General features: G+C 43.2%; 1 protein-coding gene across 1 annotated transcript; it reads left to right on the forward strand.

Moving 5' to 3' along the window:
- Positions 1 to 5,055: 5,055 nt before the first annotated feature.
- Positions 5,056 to 11,249, forward strand: LOC125463090 (ATP-sensitive inward rectifier potassium channel 8-like). The gene has a single exon (XM_048553794.2). The coding sequence runs from the start codon at positions 6,191 to 6,193 to the stop codon at positions 7,427 to 7,429; it is 1,239 nt and encodes a 412-aa protein (XP_048409751.1). The 5' UTR covers positions 5,056 to 6,190; the 3' UTR covers positions 7,430 to 11,249.
- Positions 11,250 to 16,135: the final 4,886 nt, after the last annotated feature.

Consider the following 16,135-nt stretch of genomic DNA (forward strand, 5'->3'; position numbering starts at 1 on the left):
GACAGCACACAAGAGACACATTATTTAATAAAAGTGACAGATTTGCGAACAGTGAAATGTCTTAGTTGCGTCCTGCCTGTGGGAAAGGCCTCAGCTCAGAGAGCCTGCTTTCACTGTTTCATGTGTGACTTTCATTTTTTCTAAAGTCATTTCACTGAGTTGAACACACTATGATCTAACCATCACTGCTGTCAACTTTTATTACAGCAATATAACAGTGTCTGCAGATGTAATATAGACATCTTATAGGCAACCAGAGAAGCTACCATGTCAAAACTAGCTGCAGAAGGTACAGCAAAAAACTTTGGGTGACATGGTGGCTCAGTGGTTAGCACAGCTGCCTCACAGCACCAGGGATCTTGGTTCGATTCCACCCTCAGGCGACTGTCTGTGTGGAGTTTGCACATTCTCTCCAAGTCTGCATGGGTTTCCTCCAGGTGCTTCGGTTTCCTTCCATTGTCCAAAAATGTGCAGGTTAGGTGGATTGGCCATGCTGAATTACCCACAGTGTTCAGGGATGTGCAGCTTAGGTTGGTTGTGGGGGGATGGGTCTGGGCAGGACGCTCCAAGGGTCAGCGTGGACCTGTTGGACCGAAGGGCCTGTTTCCACACTGTAGGGATACTATGAACACCAACAAAATGTGCACTTTTAATAAGGCAGAAGGAAAGGACACAGAACTCTAGCTTGAAGGAGAAGATAACTTCATCAGAAGGGATGCAGGGATTGAATTATCTTTCTAGGTATGACACAGCCACATAGGATCAGTCTCTTATGGCAGTTTACTGTTGATATTTGCCATGTCCTGGAATGAGGCCACTTTCCAAGATGGCTATGCGAGTTTGCATTGCCAGTGCCTGTCAAGGGTCACTATTCTCTGAATTTCTTTGCCTCTGGCTCCTTCCTGGCATCCACTGGTGGCATATCCAGGATTTCACAATTTGCTGCCCGTAAGTGTTTCTTCCAGATGACTCGAACAATGTCTACTAAAGCCACCTGTTGCATCTATTTTGACACAAGTGAGGTCAGTCATGTACAGAGGGCTTTCACATTTTCTGCAGATACAGGTTCAGGTAGGCATATAATGTATACATGTGTCAATCAAATTAACTTAAGTATTTATTAGCTGGAAGGAATTCTGCTGCCTCAAAGTTCAGCCCCTTTTAGATCACCAGAATGTTTTTGTACTTGTCTATGTAAGATCATCTGGAAGCTATCGCGTTTCCTTCATTTCATGCTAATCACATCTCTCATAGATTTTCACACTTCCAACAGAGTCAGCTCCTTGGAGCCCAGGGCTATCCTTTAACAGCATATCTCACAATAAAAGTGAGGAACCCTACCACTGATGCAGAGCAAAGATACCATTAGAATCAAATAAGTATATATATTATCACTGAGCAAATGATTGGGTTGCAGAGTTAAGATTCAGGTGCCCCTTCAGTATGTATAAGTAAGGGCAGTTGTCTGCTATGCATTGCAGAACACCATGCTGCAGAGAGGACTCAGAGCTGCAACAGGAAGAAGGTGTAGAAAATTTTGCATATTTCTCTCAAGAAGAAGAAGAAAAAGAGCAAAATGAGGGTCTGGAGGAGGAGCCAAATGTGACTAGAGTGAGTCCAGACTCTCACCTGATGACTAGAGAGCTTTGCAGCAGCCATGTACAGGCACTTTTACAGCTAATCTCAGTATGAGAAGCCATAATGCACACTGCTTTCAACCTTATTCCAACACAAATCGTTCCCATGCTCAAAAGTTTCATCATGACATTCAAAGTCTTTTTCCTCATTCACCTCAGGCTGACTGTCCATTTGGAATTTGTGACACAACAAAGCAGATAGCAGAAAAATGAAAAGTACAAATAAGATGCATAATTCATTGAAACAACAACACACATAATATATGATCATTATTATAGACATCCAGACAGGGAAACACTCTTACTACTGAAGTGGACATCAGTGCAATTGCCTTGGGCATCATGGCACTCCTGCTGGATATGGACTTTTCCAGTCTCTCTCCACTGGTGTGGATTGCATTTGGAAATCTTGCCTGAGATGCACACTTTTTCCATTGCTGCTATAGAGGTGCCCTACTCATGCATGGTCCCTTGATCTCAACATCTATACCCAACTGAACTCTGCTTTGAGCACTTTGCAACTTCTGATAAGGGCCCTCAAATTAGCACATTTTTTATTCTTCAGTGGGATGGAAACATGTCTACCAAGTTCAGCAATTGTGACCTATCCCTAACTATGCTTGAGAAGCTGGTGGTGGTGGTACAGTGACAGCACTGCTACATAGGGAGTTCTAAGACTTTGTCTCAGGAACAATCTAGATACTGTGTAGATTGCAGGGGAACATGTAGGTCATGGTGTTCCCATGCATCTGCTTTCCTTTTCCTAGGTAGCAGAGGTAATTATTTTGCAAGGTGCTATCGGAGAGCTGGCACCTCTACATCTTTTGGAAGATACCCACTTTCACCACTGTGCATTGCTGGTCAAGGAAGTGAATGTTGAAGCTGGTGGATGCGGTGTTAGTCAAGTGGAATGCTTTGTCCCAAATGGTGTCAAGCTTCTTGAGTGTTGCTGGAGTTGCAGTCTTCTCGGCAACTGGAGAATATTTCATCACCCTCCCCTACTTATGTCAATAAATGTTACACAGTCATTGTGGAAACAGTAGGTAAGTTATTTGCCACAAAACTTCCACCTTTAAATCTCATGACTATGTTTGTATGTATAGGTGAATTCAGTTTTTGGTCAATGGCAAACCTCAGGATGTTGTAAGTAGGGGATTCGGTGCCATTTTATGTCAAGGGAAGATGATTGGATTCTCTCTTATTATAGATGGTCACTGCCTGGCATTTACAAGATATGTATGTAACTTGCCACTGTCAACCCAAACCTGAATATTCTCCAGGCTTTGCTGCTTGCAGGGATGGTCTGCTTTGGCAGCTAAGGAGCTATGAATGATACTCAACTCTATGCAGTCATCAGCAAAATCCCAATTTCTGACTTTGTGATAGAGGGAGGTCATTGATGTAGCAGCTGAAGATGGTTGGGCTGAGGATATTCCTCTGAGGAGTTGCTGCAGGGATGTCCCGCGATTGAGTTGATTGGCCTCCATTGTCCATAATTATCTTTCTTTGTGCTAGTCTGACTCGAACCAATTTTCTCCCCGATTACCACTGATATCAATTTTTCTAGAGCTGTTTGATTCCACGTTTAATCAAAGGCTGTCTTCAGTTTCGCTCTTTTGTCCATATAAGGACTAAGACTAATGAGGTCAAAAGCTAACTGGTACTAATGAAAACTGACAAGGCGCCTATCAGCTGGAGAATGCTGACTGACTGACAGGTGATAGCACTGTCGACAATAACTTGCATCATTTTGTTGATGGTCAAGAGTAAACTGATAGGGTGGTGATTTGCTCCCATTCCATGATGCTGTGTTTCGTCCTTTCCAACTTGATTTAGATCTTTCATTCAGCCTTTCGATGTTAATTTGCAGGCTGAATGCTGTCCCTCCCTCAGGCAGCTGTCGAAGTTGTCCTGGAACCTCTCGTAAAGCTAAAAGAATGTCAAAACCATACCAATCTTTCCATTAGCATTACAGTTGTGAAATTTAATATAAAATAAAGAACTGAAGATGCTGGAGATCTGAAACAAACAAAACAGAAATTGCTTAGAAACTCAGCAAGTCTGGAACTTCAGCAACATCAGTGGAGAGAAAACAAAGTAAACTTTTGAGTCCAGCAATCCATCGGGTCTGTCAACTCTGCTTCCTCTGCACGGATGCTGCCAGACCTGCTGAGTTTCTTCCGCAATTCAGAAATCTATGTTGGTCACATTTAAAGCTGTGTTAGAGATAACGTTAGAGAGTCACACAATTTATTAAAGATTAAATTAATTAAGCAGATGCTTCCATGAGTGTTTAAAGAAATCTGTCTTTGAACATACAAGGCATTATAACTGACCGTATTGAAACCGTATTGCAACCGTAAAGCTTAAGCAAGTCCTCTGAGCAATCCAGTTATATTTTAAATATATTCCTCCCTTTTTGAAAATGGTTTACCTCGTTCCAGTAATCCAATTAATTTGAACATTTTAGTCGTTGCCGGTAATCTTTGACAGTGCCCTCCATCTTTGCAAACTCTGACCTTGTTAACGGGACTGTCATAGTGTAACGAACGCAGTTTAACTCTGCCGGTATGACTTAAAAAAACATATTGATTGTGGGACACCGAACTGAAGATTGACTTCATTTTGCATCCACGAAGGGGCAGAACCAATACAGACCTCCGGCCACATTTGAGAAGATTTCTCAAAAGTACTGAAAAATGCAAACACTTCCCCCCCCCCCCCTTTCCTCTCATTTACCATGGCTCTCCGGTTTGCCAGTCGGAAAGTTACCCCAAATAACCCACCCTGCCACCTAATCGACTAAACTGTCCAGTTTTTGACTGGAAATGAACTACCGCCATCTCTGACAAAATCCGGGTTTAACACATTCGGTGTGGGCAAGACTGAGAACAAACGTTTCAGTTCTTGTGGAAAGGGACGGCTGGGTTTTTCTTTTGTTCTGCGGAAGGGTTACCGGACCCAAAACGCTCACTTTTTTTTTCCTTCACAGATGCTGCCAAACCTGCTGAGCTATTCCAGCAACTTCTGTTTTTGTTTCTGATTTGCAGCATCCACAGTTCTTTCAGTTTTTATTTAGGAATTTTCTCACTGTTTGATCAAGAGGCTGTGAGCAGACAACAGTGTCGTCTTGAAATTTCAGCGCCGCTTGGAGTGAGTGAAATAAAAGGTTTATTTATTAGTACTGCTTTGGCGAGGGGCCCGACACTTTTAACATGACACCCAAAGATCAACTCCAAATGAAATTCAAAAGGTCGAATCCGGTTCCACAATGCAGCTAAAACATTCCAAAACAGAAACCGGAACCAATATGCTCGAAACTGACAAATTTTAATGATCTGAAAGAGTTAACAGCCTTTTTAAAAAAGATTTTCCTTTGGGAATGAGGTTCAAAGATCCTCCCATTTTACGTCAGAAATTTGGAGCTTGGTTTCGGGAACAGAGTTGAAAATCGGCTGAATTTGTGTCCTCACATTTACTTTGGGCTGGCAGCGACAGACAGGACTGTGTGTCCTAGGCCACTGCAGTCTAACATACACTCACGCAGGCAGGAGACAGACCTCTGCCCGGGGTTGGCCGTGTGGATGTGTGAGGCTGCCTTCAGTGATGCTCCTCTCTCTCAGCCTGGCTCTCCAGTGGATCTGCTCAGTACTGGGATAGCGGCTACTGGAAGCGTTCGGTCGCCTCATCGCTGTGCCAGGCTGCTCTCACACCAGGATATCACCACGAAGAGAGAAAGGGGCGGAGGTGCCATGTTACACTGCACCCTGGACATCAAGAAAGAAGGCAGACCTCCCTGCCCGTGCGTATAGCAAGAGGATATGCTGCTTTAAATGTCAGGATATTGGATTGTCTTTCTCTCTGTCTCAAGCCCACTACAAGTGCCAGGCTCTGCTGAGCTACAGAGGATCAGGAGTGCCACACTCTCTCCCAGACACCACTACAACTGGTCAGCTTACCGGGAACAGCAGTTTGTGTGTGTCTCTCTCTCTCTTTCAGACGCCACTCTCAGAGTTCTGCTTCAGAAACAGAAATCCCTGGAAAAACTCAGCAGCTCTGTGTAGACAAATCAGAGTTAACGTTTCGGGTCGAGTGACAGTTCCCCAGAACTGATGGTAGCGACGAAAATGTGCTCTGCTTAGCAGGTTGGGGACAGAAGCGGCAAATTCTCTCTCTCTCTCTCTCTCTTCCAGACACCACTACAAGTGCCAAGCTCGGCCTGACCTACAGAGGATCTGGTGTGTGTTCCTCTCTCTCTCAGATACCACACTGTGTTCTGCTTAGCAACTCAAGAGCAGAACTGCCAATTTCTCTTTCCCAGATCCTAGTCCAAGGAACAAACTGCGTTTGCCCAACTCACACTCGGGAGTAGGAGATAACAAGGTGTGGAGCTGGATGGACACAGCAGGCCAGGCAGCATCAGAGGAGCAGGAAGGCTGACGTTTCGGGTCTGGACCTTTCGGCAGTTCCTACTATCCCAGTCTCAGGAGTACCGCTCTGTCCCTCGAGGCCAGGGTGCCCCGTGTGTGTAAGGCCAGGACTATGCGGCCAGAATGCTGGCCAGGAAGAGCATCATCCCGGAGGAGTACGTGCTGGCCCGGATCGCCGCCGAGAACGTGCGGCGCCAGCCCCGGTACACGGCGCGGCCCCGCCAGGCTCGCTTCATCGCCAAGAACGGCTCGTGTAACGCGGCTCACAAGAACATCCGAGAGCAGGGCCGTTTCCTGCAGGATGTCTTCACCACCCTGGTGGACCTCAAGTGGCGCTACACGCTGTTCATCTTCACCATGTCGTTCCTGTGCAGCTGGCTCCTCTTCGCCATGATGTGGTGGCTGCTGGCGTTCGCCCATGGGGACCTAGACCCCCGGCCCAGCTCAGGCTCCGAGCCGTGTGTCACCAAAGTGCGGTCGTTCAGCTCGGCGTTCCTCTTCTCCATCGAGGTGCAGGTCACCATCGGCTTCGGCGGCAGGATGATCACCGAGGAGTGTGCGACCGCCATCACCGGCCTCATCGTGCAGAACATCTCGGGGCTGATCATCAACGCCGTCATGTTGGGTTGTATCTTCATGAAGACAGCGCAGGCTCACCGCCGGGCGGAGACCCTCATCTTCAGCCGCCACGCCGTCATCTGCCTGAGGAACGGCCGCCTCTGCTTCATGTTCAGGGTGGGCGACCTGAGGAAGAGCATGATCATCAGCGCCTCGGTCAGGATGCAAGTGGTCCGGAGGAGCACCACGGCCGAGGGCGAGATCCTGCCGCTGCACCAGATCGACATCCCGGTGGACAACCCCCTGGACAGCGGCAGCATCTTCCTGGTCGCTCCGCTCACCATCAGCCATGTGCTGGACCGCCGCAGCCCGCTGTACGAGATCTCGGCCAGTGACCTGCAGAGCCAGAACCTGGAGGTCATCGTCATCCTCGAGGGGGTGGTGGAGACCACGGGCATCACCACACAGGCCCGGACCTCGTACATCTCCGAGGAGATCCTGTGGGGCTACCGCTTCGTGCCCGTCGTCACCGAGGAGGACGGCGTCTACTCGGTAGACTACTCCAAGTTCGGCAACCGCGTCAAGGTGGCGACCCCGAGGTGCTCGGCCCGAGAGCTCGACGAGAAGCCGTCCATCCTGATCCAGACCCTGCAGAGGAGCGAGCTCTCGCACCAGAACTCGCTGAGGAAGCGCAGCTCCATGAGGAGGAACAACTCCATGAGGAGAAGCACCTCGTCCCTGGTCATCCCCAAGGTTCAGTTCTTCACCCCCACCGACTCCGGGCCCGAAACGAGCGAGAACTGAGCTCAGGGTTGGTGCGTCTCATCGCCCAAATGATCCTCCCATCCCACACACCACGTAAGGAGGGAACTATGCAGAGACTGAACGTTGCAGACCACTTTGTGTGGCTTTGTTTTATCCAGTTCACACGCTGTCATATAACCCCTCACCACCCATTAAGTACTAGCCTTATTTCAAACTAAAACAGAAATTGCTGGAGAAGTCCGTACAGAGGAACAGAAAAAGCGTTAACATCTCACGTCCACTAATCTTTCGCCAGAAACCGTTCTCAGGAAGAGTCATACTGGGCTCCAGACGTTAACTCTGTTCCTCGCCACAGTTTCTCCAGCATTTTCTGCTTTTATTTCACATTTCCAGCATCCACTTCATTTTATACTAGCCTCTCTACTTGCACGTTGGTTTCAAAAATTGGCATTCAGCCATTAGTTTAGTGGCCTACTTCAAAAATGTAAAATATGACGCAGAGGTATTTAACAAATTTCCGCTGCATGCCAAGGTGGCAATGACTTAGTGCCTTATTGCCATAGCATATAAAGCTATATGTAGTGGGAAATGGGATTAGAGTAAATAGGAACTAATCAAGAAAACCAAAGTGCTGCGGATGCTGGAAACTAGAAACAGAGACATTGACACTGCTTTCTCTCCATAGATGCTGCCAGATTTGCTGATTTTTTCCAGCAATTTCTGTTCATGATAGAATAGATAAGTTTTTTATAGCTGGTGCAGACGCGATGGACTTAGGGGTCTCTTTCAATGCTGTAAAACTCTATAACTTCTATTGGTCAGAATAAAATTGCACATATAGAATTTGCAGAATTGTTTGTAGCATCAAGTTGCATTTACACTAGTCCAACTGATTTCATGTTACAGCAGCTGCTATCTCTCCAATAACAAACACCTACTTTAATAGAATTTGGAAGTTCATGTGTTTGGAAATTTCCAATGTCCTGTTAATTAAACTGTGTAATGTTTGTGTATTAGAGGCAGGATGGGCAGGGATAATTGCCTTGAATTTAATATAGTACATTCCTTGACTGAATTTCTATCACATCGATTCTATTATTTGGTCTCCTTGAAGTTACATTATTACCATAACTTTTGCTCAGAACGATGGTTACAAATTGAGTTCCAACTGCACCAGGTTGCTGACGTGGAACTTTCTTATGTTATCCAACTGAGCTTTCCAGGCTGTGTGGTGATTTATTCATTGAGTTCCTCTTTCAACAGCTACCAAGTTTAAATGTTAAAATGCAGACTTTATTGTTTGATTGCAAATTACATTACTTCAGCTCAGCTTCAACATGCAGAGGCATTCAAGGATTAAACAAAGAATGAATATGTACTGCATTTGCACATTCTAGTGTGAAGCAGAATTGGTGTTAGGTTAGGGCCACTCCCTGCCCAAGAAATTTTACTCTATGATACTAATATTTTAACCTGCTGATTATTATGAATCTAGTGGTTGTCTAGAAGAGGCTTTTTCCATAGAAGATAGAATTAATGACTGATGTTACATACGGCCATGCAATCTATTGGACTGGTTTAGATAACCAGTGGACAGGACAGGAGGGTTTGTGATGTCCAAGAACTGTCCCATACTTTTTATTTCACCCTTATTAGTTCTGCAATCTCCATGCAATTACATGGTTGTATGTGTAAGTGATTAAGTGTGATGTGTGTATTTCGGAACAGGTTGTTTTTATTTGTGTGTATGTGTGTGTGGGATTTGTTGACTTGTAACATGTATATGTGGTCTGTATGAATGGAGTGTGTGGATGGTATGTGTATGGGTATGTTGGGACTGAGTTTGGATGTGGGTGACTGTATGAATATATGTGGCATGTGCTCTGTGTGTGGTTAAATGGGGATTGCGTGTGTGTGGAGTCATGTTTACGTGGGCATTGTGAATATTGATACGTGGGGCAAGCGAGGAGTGTGTCACTGAGTGTGAATATAAGACAGAATGTGTGAATGAGAGGGTGAGGGCATGTGGGGGGGTGTTGGTGAATGGGGAGTGTGTGGTGCATGTAAAAATGATTGTGTGGGATTGAGTAGGAAGTGTGTGTGCGTGTGTGTGTGGCTGGATGTGGATGAATTGGGTGTGTGTATGTATGGGTAAGTGGATGAGTAAGGGGTGTGTGGGGGTTGGGTGTGTGTTTTGTATCCATGTGTGTGGATGAGTGGGGTGCATGTGTCTGTGAATGCACAGATTGGATACACGTGCGAGTCATTGTGTGCATCAGTGCGGGTGAGTGTACACACGTGGGTAGTTGTCCATGGTGTGGGTAGATGGCATACAGGAAGTAGTCATTTATTGATGCCCCAGTTATCCTGAGTATGGGGTAGGCTTGTTGAACCTGCTCCTTTCCAGCATTTCAATTTCTTACATTCCTTCTGCTAATATCCCCAGTAACAACAGAAATAATATTACGTTATTGTCTGAGTAAGCACATTCCAGGCTTGTACTGAAGCTTTTTTTTAAAGTATTAAATATTAGAAAGTTCAAAGTCATTGTCTTCACCCCCTAGTACAAACTCTGTTTTCCAAATGCTGGCTCCATCCCTCTCTCTGGCAACTGTATGAGGTTGAGCAAAACTGTTCACAATGTTCTGTCACATTTGAACAGCTTCCAAATATGTATCTGTGCCATCAATATGACCATTGTCACTCTGGCCAACCGCTCCCCTGCTCTACATTTGACAACAGCTTCCCACATAATGATCTCTGCAAACTCAAAGTCATCCAGATTTTGCTGTCCATGACCTAACTTGCACCAAATCCTATCCATCTGGCACTCACTGACCTATACTGGCTTCCAGTTAAGCAGTGTTAGAATTTAAAAATTCTATCCTTAAATACTTTCACTGCCTCAGTTCTCCCTATCTCTGTAACCTACTCAGCTTCCCAAGGTATCTGTGCTCCTCTAATCCCAGCATCTTGAGGATCCCTCATTTTAATTATTTCGTTGGTGGCTATTTTAAGGGACCATAATATAGATTGTTGCATCCAACCTGCAAACCTCTAAATCTTGAGGCAGCACTGCTTCAAAAGGCTTAACTAAAATCAATGTATTTTATCATGAAGCCTAAGGGCTCAACTATAACCCATGCAACAGGATTATGAGGTTGGGGGAGGAGACAAGGATAAGGGTAAGATGGTAGAAAGGAGCTGTGTGCCATCGTATATCCTCCATTATCTTTACATAGCTTAATCCAAGTACCAAAAGACCAGCTGCCCTCACTTTACATCAGTCCCATTCAGGCTACATGAGCAATGCCTTGCCAGCGTTTTAAATCCTGAATTCAGCAGGTCAATATGGTGGGAACCCAGTTAAGGTGTGAAGAGTATCAAGAGGGGGCGAGGGGTAGTTTTTCGGAAGTTGATTTTCTGCAGAATTTCATTGCAGTGGGAGGAGCAGCTGTGCTTCTCCCCACCCCGGCTCCTTGAGGATGCCTCACTCTCCTGTGTTCAGCCCCCTAAGCCATTGTCTGCCTCAGACTTTATTCCGAGTCCCTTGGTTCCCGATCAGTTTTATGCTCCAACCCAACAGCCATGTTTGTTTTAAATCTCTGCCATCTGGAAGACATTCCTGGGTTATTGAAAATTTAGGTCCAAGAGTTAAAAGGACAGCAGCTTCACTCAGCTCCCACTACAGTGTGGATTTTTCCCTCAGCTGCACTTTCCACAAACATCTTACCCATTAAAATCACTCCTATGTTGAGACAGATGATGGGTTGCAGATTTATAGCTCGTGTGCCCTGAATTATGATAACGTGGTACTGTTGAAAGCATTTTATGTAAATAAACTTATTGGTTCAAACTCTGTCTTGTCTTGGTACAAGTAATTACTCCATTCACTTTTCATAAGGGCAGAGAAATCATGTTGTTATATACATTATATTTCTAGAGTCGGTGTAAACAGCATTCCATGTTCTGATTTTTACAGTATATTATGATTAACTAAATTTTGGGCAGAAAAAGACCACAATGCCGGCTTAACAACACGGCTTGATAGCCCTAAATCCCAAGGAAGTATCAAGCATTCAATCCTGACAATTATCAGCAGAAAGTAATATCAGCTTTACTTGACAGAATGAAAGTCGTGTAGTGCTAACTTAACTCTCAACATTGACGTTTATCAGATGAGACAAAAATCCAAATGTATCGTTTTTTTTATAACATTGCTCAATTAGGCACTGATGGAGAGATAGTAGGAACTGTCAATGCTGGAGAATCTGAGATAACAAGGTGTAGAAGTGGATGAACACAGCAGGCCAAGCAGCAGAGGAGCTGAAATGTCAGCTTTCCTGCTCCTCTGATGCTGCTTGGCCTGCTGCGTTCATCCAGCTCTACACCTGGTTATCTTAGGTGCAGATGGAGCTGTTTGGTTTAAAAATTGCTTCAAACTAGAGTAAACAATGCTGAAAACTTGCATCAGATCCTTGGTTTAATGCCTGCAATATTAAGCAAGAAGAAAAGTATTGTGGATTGTTTGAAATAAACACCTTCAGAAAACTATAAGGGTATTTGTTTTTTTAAAAAAAGACACTTCATTAACAGTAAATGAAAGCATAAAGTGTTGGAGAAACTTAGAGCAACTGGCAGCAACTGTGGAGAGAAACAGTTGTTTCGAAAGTCTTGAAGAGACTTTCTCCAGCATTTTCTGTCTATATTTCAGATATCCAGTGTCTGCAGCATGTTATTTTCAGTAATAGCAACAATTTTATTGATGAAAATTTCCACCTTTGAATGACCCAAAGGAAGGTGAAGCATCAAGCTCCAGCATTCCTGCCTCTCAGAACTCGAGGCTCTGGCTTCTTGACATCTGACACGCTCGTCATCATACTATGGATGACTATGTTTCAATCACCCAGGCTGTACATTCTGAAATTCTGAACAACCTCTTCTTTGACGCATGTATTAAAACACACAAGATGTGACTACTCTTCCTGCAATATTGTTCTTTGTCTCAACAGCCATTTTGTGGTTACATCTCCATGAAGTACCTAATGAAAAGCATTATGTAATAGTCTTGGCTTTCACTACGATCTTGAGTGGAGGTGGTATTAGGTGTGAACTACATCTATATCAGCATCTCAAAATGGGTCTGGAGAGAACCAACAGTTGATTTTTCACTGCATCACATTCTATTTAAAATTAACCTGGAAAAATATTGCTCTGAAATTAAAATTTTGTCAATGAAAGTGACAGTGAGAAAAGCAGTAAGCCTCTTCAAATTAAAGCTATTGTTTTGTGAACTTCAGTGGAATTAAAATTATAATTCTTTGAAATTCATTCATGGGAAGTGGATCTCTTTGGCTAGGCCAGCATTTATTTGCCCATGCCTAATTGTCCAGATGGCTGTTAAGAGTCAACCACATTGCTGTGTGCTCCTGAGTCACATGTAGCCCAGACCAGGTAAGGATGGTGGTTTCCTTCCGTAAAGGAAATTAAGGGAACTAGATGGGTTTTAAAGCAACAGTGAGCAGTGATTTTATTGTCATTGTTAGTCTTAATTCCAGATTTTTATTTAAATTCAATTTCTCCCATCGCCAAAGCAAGATTTGAACCCAGGTCTCCAGGGCATTACTTGAGTGTCTGGATTAACAACCCAGCAATAATATCACCAGGGCATTTCACTGCAGGAAGGAGGCAGCAAAGAAATGGCTGCTGTTTCATTAGGAGATTGTTTTAAGACTATGTAACTGGAATAGATAAATTTCAAAACCCCCTCCATAATTATTTCTGCGGTTATGATATAGGAGGCATGGAAAAAATATCTGCATTTATGTACCACCCGTCACACCGTCATTACATCTAAAAGTATTATCCAGTCAATTAAGTTTTTTTGAAGTGCAGTCATAATTATAAAATGAGAAACACACCAGAAAATGCATAAGAATTAGGAGCTGGAGTAGGTTTATTTCACAAAATTGTGGAAAGATGAAAGGTGATCTGATTGAAAAGTATAAAATTCTAACCAGGCTGGACAGATGCAGGAAGGATGCTTTGTGGTTGGGCAGTCTGGAACCAGGAGTTACAGTCTCAGGATAAGGAGTGGGTCATTGAGGAAAAACTTATAGAATTCTTCACCACAGAAGGCTGTGGAGAGAACAAGTTACTGAATATGTTGAAGAAAGAAACAGATAAATTTTTGGATATTAAAGGCATTAAGTATTATGGAGTGAAAGTGGGAATATAGTATTAAGATAGAGGATCCCCCTTGATCATATTGAATGATATAAATGACTTGAAAGGCCAAGGACCTACTCCTGCTACCAGTTTCAATGTTTCTCTTACACCCAACGAGCCAGTTCTGACATACAATAAAATAGTCTGACTGTGGCTTTAACTTCACTTTAGGTTTTTCATTTCTGCCTGCCCCACATAACCCTTGATTCCTTCTGGATTAAAAATCTGTCTAACTCAGCCTTAAATGTATTCAACGTCCAAATCTCCACTGCTTTCTGTTAAAAAGCATTCCAAAGATTTGTTTTTTGTAAAAAAAAAAGTCCTGAAGACTAATGAGCCTATGAGAGAATATTCACAAACGTCAAGCTTCTCCATACAGCAATGGGAAAATGACCAAACCACTTCTGGCATTGATGTGGGTTGAGGGATAAATATTGCCTCAGCTCTGAGAGAAAATTTTCTTACTGTTCTTGAAATAATGTCATGTCGTCTCTTATATCTAACAGGACAAATAGGGCCTTTGTTTAACATCTCACCTCATCTGAAAGAAAGCACATCCAATCATGCAACACTCCCTCAATGCAATACTGGCCTGTTAGTCTCGATTATGGAGACAAACCTCAGGAGCAGGACTCAAATTCTTGACGTTCTGACTCAGGAACAGAAGCATTACCACTGAGTACGATCATACTTGGAAATGGTGTAAGCACTTCTGGAAACCACACTTTAGAAAAGATATACTGAGTGTAGGAGTGGTTGTGTAGTGTCTAAACTTCACAGATGATGCTAAGATGAGTGGTAGAGCAAAGTATGCAGAGGGATATTGATAGGTTAATGAGTGGGCAAGGGTCTAGCTGATGGAGTACAATGTTAGTAAATTGACTATTATTTACATGGTGAAAAATTGCAGCGTGCTGCTGTAGAGGGACAAGAGTGTCCTTGTGGGTGAATCACAAAAAAAGTTGGTTTGCAGGTGCAGCTGCTAATTAAGAAGGCAAATTGAATATTGTACTTCATTGCTAGAGGGATGGAGTTTAAATACAGGGAGATTATGATGCAACTGCATAGGTTGCTGGTGAGGCCACACCTGGAGTACTGTATACAGTCTTGATCCCTTTACTTGAGAAAGGATGCACTGGCACTGGAGGGGGTACAAGAGGGGGTTCAATAGTATGATTCTAGAGTTGAGAGTGTTGGCATATGAGGAGACATAGAGGACATTGGGACTGTAATAATTGGAATTTAGAAGAATGAAGGTAATCTTATAGGAACATATAAAATTACGAAGAAAATACATAAGATAGAAGCAGGGAGATTATTTCCACTGGTGAGTGGAACTAGAACTAGAGGGCATAGCCTCATAATAAGGGAGAGCAGATTTAGGACCGAGTTGAGGAGGAACTTCTTCACCCAAAAGGGTTGTGCACCTGTGGAATTCCCTGCCCAGTGAAGCAGTTGAAGCTACTTGGTTGAATGTTTTTAAGGTGAAGATGCATAGATATTTGAACAGCAAAAAAATTAAGATTTATGATGAGCTAGCGGGTGAATGGAGCTGAGTCCATGAAAGATCAGACATTATCTGAGTGAATAGTGGTATAGCTTCCAGCAGCCAGATGGCCCACTCCTGTTCCTATTTCTTATGTTCTTAAGAATGCAGCAAGGGTGGATGACAATTGGATTTCAAAGATTGAGCTATGAAGAGAGAATTAATAAAGTTGTACTTTTGGAATTTAAAGATTTAAAGTGGTGATTTGATTACAGGTTTCAGGATATTACAGCAGAACAGATAGAGTGGGAGAAATATTACTATGAGCCGGGGAATCCGGGACTAGAGAGAATAGTCTAAAAATTAGAGCCAGGCCGTTCAGGATTGCAATTAGAAGACGATTCTTGCAAAGAAACGTTGGAATTTGCAGTTCTCGCAATGGAAATTATTGCTCAATCAATTGTCAAAATTAAATCTGAGATTGCTTAATTGATTTTTGATAATCAAAAGCATTAAGAGATGTAGAATAAAGATAGGCACAGAGTGTTAACACCATTAGCTTTGATCTCTTCTCATCGAATAGAGCAATAGGCTTGAAGGTCAAAGTGGACTTGTCCTTTTTTTGTTCCTTTGAGCTAAGAATCACGAACCAGTTCAATTTAAACAAGATTTGTGTAGCTACTCTCATAGCAATTGCAAATAAAAGATAAAGGAAATCAAGTGAAACAGATGTTACAAGAGTTGGATTACCCAAATATTGGATGCTGCCAGTATCTTCGATAAACAAATATTTAATAATTGCTTGAAACTTTTAATAGTAGAAATTAAGTATTCAATTTTCATTACACTTATTGTACGAGTATAACTTAGGGTCACACTTTCTGTTTTGCCATTTTACTGTGTGTCACAACTGTTTCAGTTTAACTGAAAATTAATCTTGCAACTGTTCTGGACTGCATATCATATGTCATTTTTATTTCTTTGTTATTTGTAGGACTGACATCTTGAAGAGTACCACAGAGGTTCACCTT

This window comes from Stegostoma tigrinum, chromosome 25, assembly GCF_030684315.1.
Source record: "Stegostoma tigrinum isolate sSteTig4 chromosome 25, sSteTig4.hap1, whole genome shotgun sequence".
Taxonomy (NCBI): domain Eukaryota; kingdom Metazoa; phylum Chordata; class Chondrichthyes; order Orectolobiformes; family Stegostomatidae; genus Stegostoma; species Stegostoma tigrinum.

Coding starts and splice junctions, on each gene's coding strand:
- LOC125463090 (XM_048553794.2), top strand. CDS start 6,191: ATGCTGGCCAGGAAGAGCATCATCCCGGAGGAGTACGTGCTGGCCCGG.